Source organism: Vicugna pacos, chromosome 19 (assembly GCF_048564905.1).
Source record: "Vicugna pacos chromosome 19, VicPac4, whole genome shotgun sequence".
NCBI classification, from domain to species: Eukaryota; Metazoa; Chordata; class Mammalia; order Artiodactyla; family Camelidae; genus Vicugna; species Vicugna pacos.
In genome coordinates this window covers 30,910,644-30,925,865 of record NC_133005.1, presented here as the reverse complement: position 1 = coordinate 30,925,865, position 15,222 = coordinate 30,910,644, and the positions used below count along the sequence as shown (strand labels likewise).

The following is a 15,222-nucleotide window of genomic DNA, read 5'->3' as shown; positions in this document are numbered from 1 at the left end:
TTAATTATGCCTCAAAAATTTTTACTAAATTTAAGCAAGAAAGAGGCAAAAATTTAAGCAAAAAATGTTATGTGGTTTTTGGCATTGATGTTCAGAAAGGCAACTGTGTGGATCTGGCCTGCACACCACAGGGCAGACTGGACAGCCTGCGAGGGGCTGAGCAGATGTCATGATCAGGGCTCCCTGGAGCCCTCCACTTGCATCTGTTTTACTTAGTGGGCTTCCTGGGGGGTCTGAACAAAGATTTCCCACACTAATTCAAAGCCTGAAAGTCATGGGTCTCATCTAGGATTACAGGCAATCCTCACAGTGTCCAGTGACACAGAATCAGTGAAAGAAGATGAGGCTTTTTCTTACATCCTTCTCTCGCAAGGCCCTTTGGAGGGGTGTCTACCTGCTTACTGGCATTAGCTTGAGGCAGAGAAGGATGTGCAGTCAGCACCAAAACGGCCCCGCTGCTACCTCCCTACATTTCTGTGCAGTGTCTTATCAGCATGCTCAGCCCACTTGTGTGGCTGCTGGCCCCGTCCCAGCCCCAGATTGCAACATCAGCAGTGGTTAACTAGTGGTGAGTTGCTAAAAACATCTTTACGCATGATTCATTCTAGATCAGGACTGGCAGATTAGCACAGCCCTGCTTTGGGGTCTAGAGGACAGTCCCCTGCCTGGTATGTGGGAATGGGGTTGGAAATATGTTTCCATCCTGACTCTTTGCTTTCTTATTCTTTGTCAAACTGATGTTGGTACCTGGAACAGAGACAGACTTTCACAGTTATGGTACATTTATATGTACAGATTTTTACAAGGCTGTCTCGGTTTTTGCCTCATGTAATTTGTATGGTTTGTATAATTTTGCCTTTGAGGCAGAAGGACTTGAATTTGAATGAGGCATCATTCATGGTGCTCTCCTGTGCCTCCTCCTGTGTCTTTGCAGACTGTACCCTCTGCTTGGTCTGGTCTTTTCCTGTGCCTAGAGGACTGAGCTCAGTCGTAACCTCCAATACCCCAGCAAGTTCCCTGCTCCCCCTGAGCTGGGGACGAGTCCCCCTCCTCTGTCTCCCAAGCATTCTAATGTGTTTACCTCTCACTGTCCTTTAAACAGCTGCCAGTTTTTTGTTTCCCTCTTCCAGGCCATGAGCTGTGTTAGGGCAGGGCTTGTAATGGTTTGTGTGTGTGCGCATCTCTCAGGCGTGAAAGAGTTTCAATAAAGTAAACTTATATTAACCCCCGGAACTATTCAGATGAAAAGTCCTTTGTGGCACCTTCCCTCCTCTGTTTTGTGGTATATTTGTTACTCCTAAAGTCAGGAGTCACCCCGAACCACACACCTGTGACTGTTCTGACTTGTCAGTGCCTCCGTGAAACTGTTCTCAGTATCACTCCTGATTGTCCCTCCACAGACTGTAAACTTTCGTAAAACAAGTGTCACTTTTTAATTTATCGTAATTTCCACTTCATTATAGGTAATACTTTATGTCAGGTAGTAACTAACATAAAGACTTACATTTAGTTGTACTCATGTATTTATTTAATATGTAAATAATGAATAAATATGCTTAAAACTTACTATGTAAAAGGTAGGATTTTTAACTCCTGGATTCAAAAGACAACAATGAGGTATTTTTCTTTTTTTCTCGGGCTCTTATTCTCTCCGTTTCTTCACACTGGCATGTTCTCCCCCTGGCGTTCATCCGCCTCTCACCCCAGCGCTGCCGCCCGCAGCCAGGCCCTTTGGCAGAGCTGCTGCTGGCCGGCGTTGCTCTAGTTCCGTACCAGCCTGTGTGATTCAGTGCTTAGGCTCCTGTCCACTCGGCCTGGGAGGATGGTTTTCATTCTTTCTGTGTCTGTGTTGGCCTCACCATCCTTCGCCGCCCTGCGTCTTTCCTCACGTCTCCTGTGCCTGTTCCCCTTTGCTTTCTGCTGCCACCCTTTGTGCTAAGGCCAGCGTTCAGATTGCTGCCGTTTGCGCTTGCATGCTTCCCTGCCAAGGTCTCTGTCCTCCCAAATCCATTACTAGACTAACTTTCCCAGGATACCAGGGAAAATTCTGGTTCTTCTCAGTGTCCTGCTCAAGAATTTAAAGTGGTTACCTCTTAATGCCTGTTTTAGATCAAAACTCTTGCCTGATTTTTAAAGGAATGTGACTTCATAGTACCTACCTACCCTCATTTATCACCATTCCACATTTGGCATAATGCTTTTCTCTACTAAGACTGGCTCCTTAGTATCCCAAGTATGCACCCTACTTCCAATGTAGCCATCCTGTCACCCTCGGGGAGCACTTTTGGCTTTATTTCCTGCTTGCTGTCCTCTTCTGAGCCACCATTCTTTCGGGCCCAACTGAAACCTCACTGTTCCGTGAAATTCAAGCTATTCTTGGTTTCTGCACTTTTGTCGGACTTTGTCACACTGATTAGAATTTACACTGGGACATTTCTAAGAAAAAAATGTTTTATTTTGCTCTCAGAGTGCAGGCCCTTGAGATGCTTGTTTGATGCTACTTTTGTACCCTCTATGGCCCTTGGTAGATACATGGTGTTTTGGACAGTGAGTTGCTTCTTGCTAGAGCCTCTCCTTGTGGCTAGCTGAACAGCAGTGAATCAGGTGGGTGGTTGAGGTTGCGGGTGACATGAGTTGAAAATTTTTGAAATTTTCCCCAAGAAAAAAAAATTTTAATTTTATGAGTTTCTGACATGAAAGTGAATGAATTAAACTGGTCTTCTTTGAAGGATAATTTGAGAAAATTCCAAGCAGTTGAGAACAGATGGCTGTTATGGAAGTGTGTTTGGCAAGCAGATTTAGTTTATATCTGTGTGTATCTGTATACACTGAGTGTTTATACACACATGATCATGCTTATGCACAATCTCTATGTAAAAAAAATCCTGATTTTCCAGTTTTCTTCCTACGTTGATGTATATTTTGGAAACGCTACCTTTTTTTCCCCCTTTTATTAGGGTAGAGTAAAAACCTGTTGTCAATATTTTGATGATGATCATTGATTTTTTTTTAAATACTAGTGTTATCCTTTATTCCTTAATTAGTGGCAAAAACTAAATTGAAATTTCATTTTAAATTGCTTAATTTTTACTTGAAAAAATTTTATAATGAAGAACGCTTTAAGTCCTGTGTTTGAAGTCCTGTGCTTTCTTCATCCATGTGTTAACGTTTCCTTGGATTTGGGTCCTAGCTAAAAACTCTGCAGAGCAATCAAAATCCTGTCATTAGAAACCATCTCTTTTTGCTCTTTGTGGTAGGTAAGAATAGAGACTATTTGAAGCAAGCTGCTGGTGAGGAGAAACAGTTGTTCCTTCAGCATGGGTGTACATGTACGAATACTTGCTTGCCAGTCTGGCTTACACAGACTCGGGAGTGGGTAGGAAAGGCATTCAGCAATTATGAAAGTTTATTGCTACTAGATACCTAACTCAGGTGTCTCTACATTTCCAAAGCCTCTGCTAATTTGCCCAGGTACTCTGGCTTCTGTGTTCCCATAGCACTTGCTGTTCCCATGTTGCATTGCAAAATCTCTTCTAGTACCTGCCGGCAACTGTTCTGAGTGCTGGAGATAACATCAAGGAACAAAAGAGACGGAAGTCCCTGCCCTCATGGAGGGAACCTACAACAAATGGAGAGGAGACCTGCAGCTGACACACAACCATGCTCTCCCTCCAGATATTTGCCAGATTTTGAACCTACTTGGGATGCAAGGCCAAAGGGCCAATCCCAGAACTTCCAGAGGGTAGCAATAATTAGGGAGAGGCTGGTAATCAACCTAAAAATAATAAAATTGTGTAACATGTCAGTGGTGGTAACTGCTACGGAAAAAAAATCAGAATAGGAGAGATACAGAATTCAGGAATGAGGATTGCAGTTTTAAATAGGGTAGTCAGTATTGGCCTCACAAAGGCAATACTTGATGAAAGAATTAAAGGAAGTAAAGGAGTGAGGGGTCATGTAGGGAGAAGAGCATTTCAGTCAAAGTCATAGCAAAATCCACAAAGCAGAAACATGCCTGATAATATGTGAAGAACAAACAAGGAAACTTGAACGGTGACAGAGGAGATGAGAGGCGGGGAGCACATCCCCAAGCTCTTTAGACCTTCTTTAGTTTTACTCTGAGTTGAAAGAGAGAAGTTTTAAGTAGTTTAAACGAAAGACTGACTTAGTTAAAACAGCCACTCTGAATGTTGTGTTGAGAATAGACTAATAGGACAGGGGTGGAAACAGGGAGACTAGTTGGAGCCAATTGGGATTAATCTGGGTGATAAAGGAAGCTGGCTTAGACCAGGATAGGAGCAGTGGAGGTGGTGAGAAATGGCTGCGTTCTGGGCATACTTTGAAGGTAAAGCCAGCAAGATTTCTGACTGTCAGGTGTTTTTTTTTTTTTTTTTTTTTTTGCAATAGACCCATCCTTTTAGTGAACTTTTACCTCCTAAGCAATGTGAGACTGTGAGATTTCAATATGCCTTCTGATAGAGCCACTAACTTCTTGGCCATTCCAGAATTCAGCAAACTTCTCCTAGGGAAAGCGCCTTGCTTTGGGGATTCCTTTAGTTTCTAGTCACTTCACCAGCCCTGTATAATCAGTAACCAACAGGGTCAGATGGTTTCTCTTCAACCCAGAATAGTCTCCGTTTGGCCCAGCCTGATCCTCAGCCCTCAGCTAGAACTGCAGAAGGCCTCCAGAGAAGAAATGGTCAGCAACTGTCCTCTCATCTGGGAACAGCTCTTCACTGTCCAGAATTGTAGTTCATCTAATTCTTGTTGCTTCCACAGCTATCTCATGTCTTCAAATATATGTTCTTTGCAGTTTATCTTTTTTTTTTTCCACCTTGCAGTGAGTGTTGGCCTGCCAAGCCCATAGATTGGTGGAAAATGTTTGTGTGCATCATGGCAGAGGACTCTTACTCAGAAATACATAAGAATGTATGTTAAACTTGCAAATATAAAGAACTCTTGCAAGTCAGAAAAAAGAGGCAATTTTTAAAATAGGCAAATGACTTGAATAGGGGCTTCACTGTGAGGATATCCACATGGCCAGCAAGCATATGAAAAGGTGCTGAGCATCTTTAGTTATCAGGGGAATGTGAACTAGAGACATAACAGTACACGTCCACTGGAGTGGCTAAAATTTTCAAGTCAGTTGGAGCTCCCATACATTGCTGCTAGGTGTAAAAATTGTTACAACCACCTTGGAAAAAATTTTAACAATCTCCATTAAAACTAAACATATAACCAATCTCATAACCTAGTAATCTTCCTCCTATATATGTAACTCCAAGGTAAATGAGTGCATTCATCTAAAAGACATACGGTTTACATGAACATTGGAAGTAACCCAAATATTCCTCAGCAGTAGGATGGATCCATAAAGCATGGTGTATTTTTACCGTAAAATACTACACAGTAATACAGAGGAATGAACCACACATTATATGATTCCATTTACGTGAAGCTTAATAGTAGGCAAAATTAACCAGTGGTGGTAGGAGTCTGAAGTTCCAGTAGGGGCTTGAGGGTCTTCCAGAATGTTGGAAATGTTATGTAACTTGATCTCAGTGGTACTTAAACAACTGTGTGTGTATATGTGAAGCTTCATCAGGCATACACCTGAGATCCCTCCGTGCTGTGTGTATGCCATACCTCAGTCACTTCCAAAGTGTTACGTTAGCATGTCTGGCAGTTCCTTGATGATGAAGACTGTAGCTCATTTATTGCTGTAAGACCAGTGCATAAACACAAAAGCACTCAATAAATAAAGTGGAAGGAATTTAGGAATGAAATGAAGTAGGAAGTTAGTTCATTGGTTCACTAGTCTAGTTTCTTTTAACCCAGCCCCAGTTCCTTTGCTCACTGCTCGCTTGTCATAGTCTGAACTCTGTTGGCTGCAAAGTTGGAATAGTGATTTTACTGCTCAGGAAAGTACACCTAGCATAGGCCCTTTGCTGTTAGCCATCTGGACAGTAGGAAACAAGTCTGGGTGTACGGAGAAGGGGGAGACTTTTTAATTACATAGTGTAGATTAAGAATAACTCTCCAGTCTGTGACCCTGGTGAGTTCAGTGCTTTATACCCTCGTGTATTTCCACCTATCTCTCTTTTCTTCCCTGTTATTTAGCATTTGACAAATACTCACTGATCACCCACTGTTGCCTGGCCTTTTCAAGGTATCTGGCTCCATCAGTGAGTAAAACAGATAAGGATCCCTTCCCTCACAAGGCTGATATTGTGATGGGAGATGGCCAGGCCACAGTAAACTGCCTCCTTTTCTTACTTGTGGGTAGGATTCAAGCAGAACAAATACACACTTACAGGGAAACAAGAGCTTAGCCTGTATTCCCCCCTTCCTTTTTGGTAGGCTCAGTTCACTTGTCTTCTTGTTAAGCAGTGGGAAAAGACTTGTCACTTTGGATTAACTTCACAATGCCATGTGTCTAGGGGGATGTAATAAATATTTGTAGCCTTGGGGAGCATCTGTCAATGCCTGCTGATTTTCATACTTTTTTCTACCATCTGTCCTACTTACCTTTTTTTTTTTTTTTAACTGTCACTTTTCTGGGAAAAGCTTGCTTTAAGATCTTAGAAAATATGTTTTCTGTAATGGTATGGCTTTGGGACAGCTGAGCCCTAGAATGGGTAGACCGAAGGCTGTGATATGCAGCATCAATCATCCTTTTGGAAAGTTCTGATCAGGAACCCAAATAGTTATTTTAAGAGTTAGGGTTGTTGTGATGCGTGTTCTTTTCATATACTGTTCTAAGTCTCATACTGTGGTAAAGATTAGATCTGGAAAGGTCATGTAGTACATCTGAGACCACCGAAATAAAACTGTTCAAGTAAAGTCCTAGAAAGAATGTTAAAGCATGAGTGTTCTCATTCAAAGCTTCCTGTTTAAAATTTGTTGTTTTTTAATGTGCAGAATTTTGTTAAATCAAATACTCTGTAGAAAGAGATTTCATGGAGATAAGGAGCCTAGCAATTTTGATGTGTATCTAGCGTAGAAAGTAAGGAATTAATTTATTTCCAATTGAGATTTGTTGTCGAAAAATGATCAGTGAAACAGAAAACCATTTCCAGATGCAGAGGAGAAAGATGGTACAATTTAGTAGAGAATAATTACACCTTGTATTTGCATAGTGCTTACTGTCCAAAAAATGTTTTCCCGTGCCGTTTTATCCTCTCAGTAACCCAGTGAGATGTGTATTTTTAACTCCTATTTTAATAGATTTAGAACTAAGAGGTATTAATTGACTTGCCCAAAATCAGTTGCTGGTAGGTGTCAGAATTGGGACCCTCTGATTCTAAACCCCTCAAATTCTTTTATGTTATGCCTTTCTGAAAATTTTACGCAGCAACATATAGGCCGCTTTGGCAGAGAAAGGAAGTCCTGAAACCAATTTTAGTGATGCTAAAGGCACATCTGAAATCAGGAATCTGAAAAAGCAGAATAACTGCCCTGCTTCTGTGAGGGCGAAGGTGATATTGTGCCCAGAGGTGAGAACGTGGTGATCTTCTGATCACTCCGTGGGCTGATAGGAGGGAGTCCTCAGTACTCAAAGGTGAACTTTTGGATGAAGTAATACCTAGTGTAGTATTTCTTCTAGACTAAATTCATGGCTTCTGTGGTGCCAGTAATTCTGTTTCTCTGTAACCTCCATCTCTAGGAGCCTCCAGAAGATGATGCAAACATCATTGAGAAGATCCTGGCGTCTAAGACTGTCCAGGAGGTTGGTGGCTGATGTTCCTGGCTTTTATATCACTAGCACAGATTACACCCTCTGTGAAGAGATCCCTGGCGGGATAGCCTGGCATGGTCGTTATTGGCCGGAGTGAGAGCTGGGCAGGAACACCGCTGGGCTCGTCGACACTTCCTTTTACCCCCATGAAAGATTTTAGGACATAAAGTTCTTAAATATTTGCGTATGGCCCAAACCGATTTCTTTTCTTCATTACAATCCGAGCAAAAGGTACTTAACCCTTAGTTGCTGTAGCCCGTGCAAAGCCATCAGAGGGCCAAGAAAAAGAGATGGAAAAAGGCTCCCAGTCTTTTCCTTTAGACATCTCAGGAATCCTCTAGAGAAAATTCCTGGTGTGAAAGAGTATGTTGGTGCCAGTGGGAGCGTGGTTCCGTCTTTACTTCAAGTATTTATAAAAGTAAACTTCCTTACTTTGAGAGTGAACATCGCTGGTGTTTGGGTGACAGCTGGGGGAGGTGGGCACCAGGGGTGCATGTTCTCACTTATGCACGCAGCTCTCAGAGCAGCTTTAAGAGCCCGGGGCCGGTTTGGCTTTATCAGCTGAATGCTGTCCCAGCCTGACCTTGGAAGGACACCAGGAGGATCTTTTTTTTTTTTACCTTATAGCTATCTGTGTGTTCAACCTTTAGAAAACTTGCTCAAAAGCTGTCAGAAAAAGACATGAGGAAATGAAAATATCCTCAAGAAATCTGTACTAGAACCAGGAAGAAGTGTGATCTCCCTGTTTTCTTTTGGCACAGAAGGGTGATCTGTGGGGATCTGGGCTGATAACTGCTTGCTTTTGGTTACAGGTTCACCCAGGAGAACCCCCGTTCGACTTGGAGCTGTTCTATGTCAAGTACAGAAATTTGTATGTCTGTTTAATGTATTATTTGTACTTTATATGAATAAAACTTCTTTCTTTCATCACATCATTATCTTCTATATTTTCCAAGAATGGCCCCTAAGGCATGACCCACAGATCTTGATTGACTCAAGTTCACCTTAGGCGACCGTGCTCAACTTTGGCTGCACATAGAGTCACCTGGAGAGCTTTTTAAAACTGCTGAAGCCCTTGCTCCACTCAAGACCAGTTGGCTCATACTCTGGGAGTAGTTCCCAAGGATTGGTGTATTTTAAAAACTCCCTCTAAGTTCCCACTTGCCCGCAGAGTGGAGAATGACAGGCCTATACTTTTATGCCCTCTTGCATTTTTCTCTCTTTTTCTGCTATGTGCCTACTTTCACTAAGGTGTATTAACGATAGCCTGCTTACACCTGCCCTCCCTCTGCTCTGAGCCAGTTTCTGTAGAAGCCACAGAGTGACCAGTTGCTTGTAATTGCTGCATTGTTTTGTTTTCTGTTTTTGAAAGGGCAAGGCCCTTCTAAGCCCAGTCTCCAGCAATTTCCCAACAAGCCACTCCCTGCTGCTGTGTTGGATAGTCACCCCGGTTATTGAAACACTTTAAAGCTTGATGATTTGCACTTGTCTCACAATTTATGTGTCTTTGGATAGTTCCTACTTACACTGTAAATGGGCCACAATGGAAGAGCTTGAAAAGGATCCTCGCATCGCACAGAAGATCAAGCGATTTAGGAATAAACAAGCCCAGATGAAGCACATTTTTACTGAGGTGAAGAAATATTTACTAGCTAATTTGACCACTGCTTTTCTTGCAGTATTAAATTCCGAGTTTAAGTTTCTTGAAGTCTTGTACAGACCTATTGCTGAAGTCAAATTGCTAGGTGTGCACTGATTTATGACAAAAGTTGTCCAGATTTAAGCCAAAGAACACAAATTATCCACCAAGGAATAAGGATCAAGCCTTATAAACTGATAACTCATAAGCATGTGCATCTTGGTCAGAATACCTATAAATAGCTTAGGCAAAAGGAATGTGCACATAGTTCTTTCATTTCCTCATCCCCTGATCCCCAAAAGGGCAGTTCCAAAAAGAAAGTTTGAGTGTTAAAAATGAAAACAAAGTTAAAATATTATAACAGAAGTAAAACAATATATAAACTTGGGAATTTCTGAGTAAGGTACCTACAGCAAGAGGAAGGATTGATGGATTTGGATATCAAAACATCTGTAGTGTCTATAAATTAGAAAATGGCCCCAAATCTTTAATTAGAAAATATGTATATATTTATTATGTATGTGTACATATTTCCCAATTACATACATGCACACATACATGCAAAGCATACATTCTTATCCTATATGGAAACCATCTTATATTTATACACACACGTTACACACACATATATACATAGCACAAATAGCTTTAATGATAAGAAATGGTCTTATAATTCAAAAAGAAAAATACAAAATCCCAAATAGAAAAAGTGAACAAATTAATGGGGAATTCAGAAAAGGGGAAAATTGGTCATTAACCATACAAAAATGTAGTCAATTTCACTAGCAGAGAAATGCAAATTAAAATGGGAATCTTCTAGTTTTTACTTATCACATACTTGAAGGGTTTAAAAGTAAGTATCTGTTGCTGGTGAAGGTACAGGGAAGAGACACTCTTGTCTGTCACTGGTTGGGAGTATAAGTTAGGATGACCTGTCAGAAGAGCAGTATGACAGCAGACATCAGATGTCTCAGTGTTTACATATCTTTTGTCCCAGCAGTTCTAATTTCGTCATTTATTTTAAGGAAGTTATCCAGTCTTTGTGCAAAGACTTAGGAATGATGAACAGTTGTTTGTATTGATGAAAAACTGAAAACAAACAAAATGTTAGATAATAGATACCTGTTAAATGATGCTACATCCCACAGAATGCAATACTATGCATCTAGTAAAAATGACACTGGAGGACAACTACTAATGAGATAAAAAGAGCTTGATGTTATAAACTGTTGTTAGTTGAAAATGTCAGGCTCTTACAGTGTATGAGATGGTTCCATTTTAGGGGGTATAGGAGAAAAAGAATCACCATAATAATGCATAGAAAATGTTTGAATATACATGAAAATGTTGACATAATTTTCTCCACTAGATGGGATCGTGGTGATTTCTATTTTCTTTAACATGTAACTTTTCAATTTTATACAGATAACTTACGAGGAAAAAAGCAATAAAAATTATTTTTTATGTGTAGTCACAAATACAAGACCTTAAGGGTGCATTCAGATGCCATCAAGTTGATGCCCATGCTAACCAATTCATTGTTCATGTTGTACTCCTCTTCTGCAGATGACAAAGAGTAATGTGAATAAGTCTTCTTCCTGTCCCAGTGTGGGGTCCTGTCTCTTTAGCATTAACGTTTGGCCCTGGGCCTCTCCATGATTTCCAGGATTGTTGGAAAGCCTGTGAGAATTCGGTTTCCTGGCATTGTTTCTCTGATAGAGACTCAGGGAAAGGAAGGACTGGACTTGGGAAACCCATCTTGAAGCCCTGTTGGATACTCTTCCTCGGTTCTTGGAACCTTTTCTTCACACCTCTATTTTAGCAAGCATTTGCAGTGTAGTGACTTGTTTACATGTCTGTGTCTTCCATTTTGAGCCCTACGAGACAGACAGGGCCATGTCTTCCTCATGTTTCTATCCGCGGTACTAGGCACAGGGTCAGTGCTCAGTCATCACTTGGCTGTGCCCGGGCAAGAGAGGAGGGTTGCCTTGTGCCACCTCTGCTCCAGACCCATCAGCACTTCCTGCTTTTTTGGAATAAAGTCCAGACTCCTAGTTTCTGATTCATTTCCAAGATTGCGATTTTTCCTCGGGTTGAGAATAGAGAGAAAATTGTGTTAGGGTGTGTAGAAATAATGTAACGGAGTTCACACTCCTGTGGGAAGGAACGGCTTTAGAGAAGATAGAGGAAATCATGAAAGGAAGGAGGAGTAAGAGTGGGGAGTAGTTCCTATAATACCATCTTCAGTTTTGACCTATTCAACACTTTTATTGATAACTTGCAGAAATGATATTCTTAGGAAATTTTTTAAAACTTCGTTTTTTTGTGTGTTGGCGGGGCAGGGGATAATTAGGTTTATTTGTTTGTTTATTCTTAGAGGAAGTACTAGGGGTTCATCGCAGGACCTCATGCATGCTGAGCATGCGCTCTACTGCTTGAACTATAACCTCCCTCCCAAAAGTAACTTAGTTTTGAATAGAGCTTCATACCCATTATTTCCAGCTGCTTTATGACGAAGGCAGGGGCACATGGGAAGGTGAAGCAGACTCGGAAGGCCCTGACTTCCCAGGCGCCGCAGGTGGAGGCCATCTGTCAGACCCTGCCTCCTAAACGCCAGACCCAGCGCTGGGAGAATAAATGACAAAGTCAAAGTTCAGGCTTACCTGGACAAGATGACATGAATGAAAGAATGACGGTGGCAATAAATTAATGTCACACATTGGTATTTTTAAATTTTTACAACTTTGGTGTGGGGAAGATGACTGGCTAGCCGTTCTAAGGAAGAAAAGATATTGCCAGCTTAATTTCAAGTTTACTGTGAGCCAGGAGTCGGGTGGGGCTGCTTAAAAAGCAACACGAGTCCTCACAGCACCAGTGGACTAGCCCTGCCGTGCCTGCTCTTTTCATTCCTAAGTGTTGTGTTGATCTGGGGACCAGGATTCGGTGAGGGGCTTTATAAAACCCGAGAGCAGCTGCAGGAGGACTGTACCGCTGGTCCAGGGTCAGGAGCACGTCTGAGTGATTGAGAGCAAGGGCAGAAAGTGGATGCACAGTGCTAGGCGCCTGGGCTCTGGCACCAACCTCCCCCCAGCCCACCCCCACAACATGCACTCACACACACACACACAGCTGGGGTCCTTGGGCAGTAGCTCCTTCAGACTCAGTAGGCTCCATTTTTGCAAAGCAGAACCTCTAATAGTATCAGCCTCACAGAATACCCGGGTGGGTTAAATGACACAGTGTTGATGGAAGTGCTCAACACTGCCTGGCCCATGGTCACTGCTCTCTGGAGATCAGCTCTCCACATCACCAGGAGATCTGGAACGCGACGTCCGAGGGCCACTGAGCACCTGGGTTTAGGGAGGTGTTCAGATGCAGGGGAGAGAATCAACTTGGTTACTGCTGCTGTAGAGGAAGCAGTTCCCACCAATGAGTCATGGTTCCAGGGAGAAAATCAGGCCGTAATTTAATAGTAGTAATGATAAAGGTCATGGTGTTCCAACTGAACAGGCTGAAGCAGAGCTGTCTTGGCTCTGGGTCAGGTCTTAGAGGGCAGTAAACTCCTGAACATGGGAATAAAGGAATCTGAGGATGGACTTGCCAGGGATGCTATAAAAAAGTATTCGTGCATTGATTGGAAGATGAAACTAGACAGCTCCTGAAGAGCCCTCCAGCCCTAAGGGGTGAGAAGAACACTTCCTGCAGTTCAGGAAGAGGGCTTCTGGGCAAGAAAGACCTCGGTAAACATTCCAATTCACATAGCTTTGCAACCACGGTCACTACTTATTTTAACTCTCTGAGTAGTTTTCTCATCTGTAAAGTAATTACAGCGCCTGCTGCTCCACAAATTCATCTAGAAGCTTAAATGAAAGCACCTAGAATAACTCTGGACACACTTTAAATATTTCTGAATCTTTTTTCTTTTTGTAAGTACACTTTTTTTTGAAGCATAGTGTACTGAACAGTAAACAAATCCTAAAGGTATCATTCAATGAATTTTTACAAAATAAACACGCCTGTGTAACCACCACCTAGATCAGGAAATAGAGCATTATCAGTACCCCAAAAGCTCCCCTTGTGTCTCCTTCCAATGTTAACTGTTGTTGGTATTAAGAAGTAAAAGAACCTAATTCTGGGTTTTGAAGGTTATCTCTGGAAACCTTCCTTGTGCTGATTTTTGTGCACTGCTGTAATGACCAACAGGTATGAACAGTCATGGCTTACCCTGGCCATGGTGCAACCTGTAAGGTGTGGTTCTTTAAATTTAGTCCTGAAGAGCAGGATCTGGGGGCATTGAAGAAATGTCGATGAGGTGACGTTTATTATCAAGGGAACATTTTCATTCTGTGTTTTCTGATAGGGCCCAGAGTAGGAGGTCACTTGAAGATAAAACACTAGATGTTGGATTGGAGAGAAGAGGACACGTTTTAACTTTTCTTTTCTGTTTGCCTTAGCCTGACGAAGACTTGTTCAACCCAGACTACGTGGAGGTTGATCGCATCTTGGAGGTGGCCCACACCAAGGATGCAGAAACAGGAGAGGTGGGTATTTTGCCATTCTGACTCCCTTAATATGTCTTCCCTTCTTGCTTCATGTTTTGCTTGTTTTGTTAACATGTGGTCTTTGTTTTCATGGCTTTTGTGTGCTGTATTGTAAGGAGGTTTTCATAGGGCAGTCAGTGTAGGACGGACTCCTTGGATCCAGTAGAAAGAACATCAGTTTCTCTCCTGTTTCCCACCAGGAAGTGACACATTACCTGGTGAAGTGGTGCTCGCTGCCTTACGAGGAAAGCACGTGGGAGCTGGAGGAAGACGTGGACCCTGCAAAAGTTAAAGAATTTGAATCTCTGCAAGTTCTCCCTGAAATTAAGCACGTGGTAATGTATCCGTGTCACTCTTGGCACCTCTTATAACGTATAATTTTAGGGCCTTGGCAATCCTGGATGTCTGTCGGCTGAGCTCCCAGGTGGTTTCTCTGTCTCTTACTACCTGTGGTTCAGAGTGTGTTTCTCCCCAAATTACACTTTATTAGCACTCAGGTCAGCTTAGGTCTGGACTCTACTTTAACATATGTGACATTTAAGAAGCTTGAACATGAGCTTTGATTTCTTGGTATATGGCTGTTAGATGGAGTCAGTAAGATAGAAGGAGTAAGAAATGCCTGGCTTGGGAAAGAAGCTTAGTAAGTTGTTAAACATCTTTCTTGTTTCCTACTTCTTATCTCTTGCTCTATCGGTGATCTCTTTTCTTTGGTTTTATCCTTTGCTTTTACTCAATTGGAATGTTCTTAAAGGGAAGAGCTATCCTTTATCTATGGATCCCTGGGACTTCACAGAGAAGCCATAGGTTTTCAGTATATGTTTGTTGAGTTGGTTTGTTTTTCTGACTCTGGATTATTACTACCAAGCTGCAAAAGTATGGGCCTGTTTCTCTTCTTCATTAATTGCTTGAAATTTCTTAGAGGTGTTCTTAGTTTAATCTGGCAAAATCTAGAAAATACAGGGCCTACACATTAGTCAGAGATAGTGATGCAGTCCATAGCCAGCTTTAGGACAGTGTTTTTTTTTTTGAGATTTCCCGCTTTCCCCATCATCACCCTGAGTCCCTCTCCGTGCTGCGCTCCTGAAATGTCATGCTCTGTGTCTTGTGCTCTCTGCTTTCCCCCAAGGAGCGGCCTGCTTCAGACTCGTGGCAGAAGCTGGAGAAGTCTCGAGAGTATAAGAACAGCAACCAGCTCCGGGAGTACCAGCTGGAGGGGATGAACTGGCTTCTTTTTAACTGGTACAACAGGTGCGGAGCCAGAACCAGTCTTGTCTTCGCGGATGGTTCTTCTCCCACATGTGTAT

General features: G+C 42.2%; 1 protein-coding gene across 5 annotated transcripts in view; it reads left to right on the top strand.

Moving 5' to 3' along the window:
* CHD6 (chromodomain helicase DNA binding protein 6) overlaps window positions 1–15,222 on the top strand; it is a 159,381-nt gene that overhangs the window by 75,417 nt on the left and 68,742 nt on the right. For all 5 annotated transcript variants that reach the window (XM_015237811.3, XM_072944227.1, XM_072944230.1 and 2 more), the window contains 6 exons: window positions 7,667–7,729; window positions 8,551–8,609; window positions 9,254–9,371; window positions 13,832–13,918; window positions 14,119–14,253; window positions 15,045–15,166. In XM_015237811.3, the coding sequence (XP_015093297.2) occupies window positions 7,667–7,729; window positions 8,551–8,609; window positions 9,254–9,371; window positions 13,832–13,918; window positions 14,119–14,253; window positions 15,045–15,166 (584 nt within the window). The remainder of the gene's footprint in view (window positions 1–7,666; window positions 7,730–8,550; window positions 8,610–9,253; window positions 9,372–13,831; window positions 13,919–14,118; window positions 14,254–15,044; window positions 15,167–15,222) is intronic.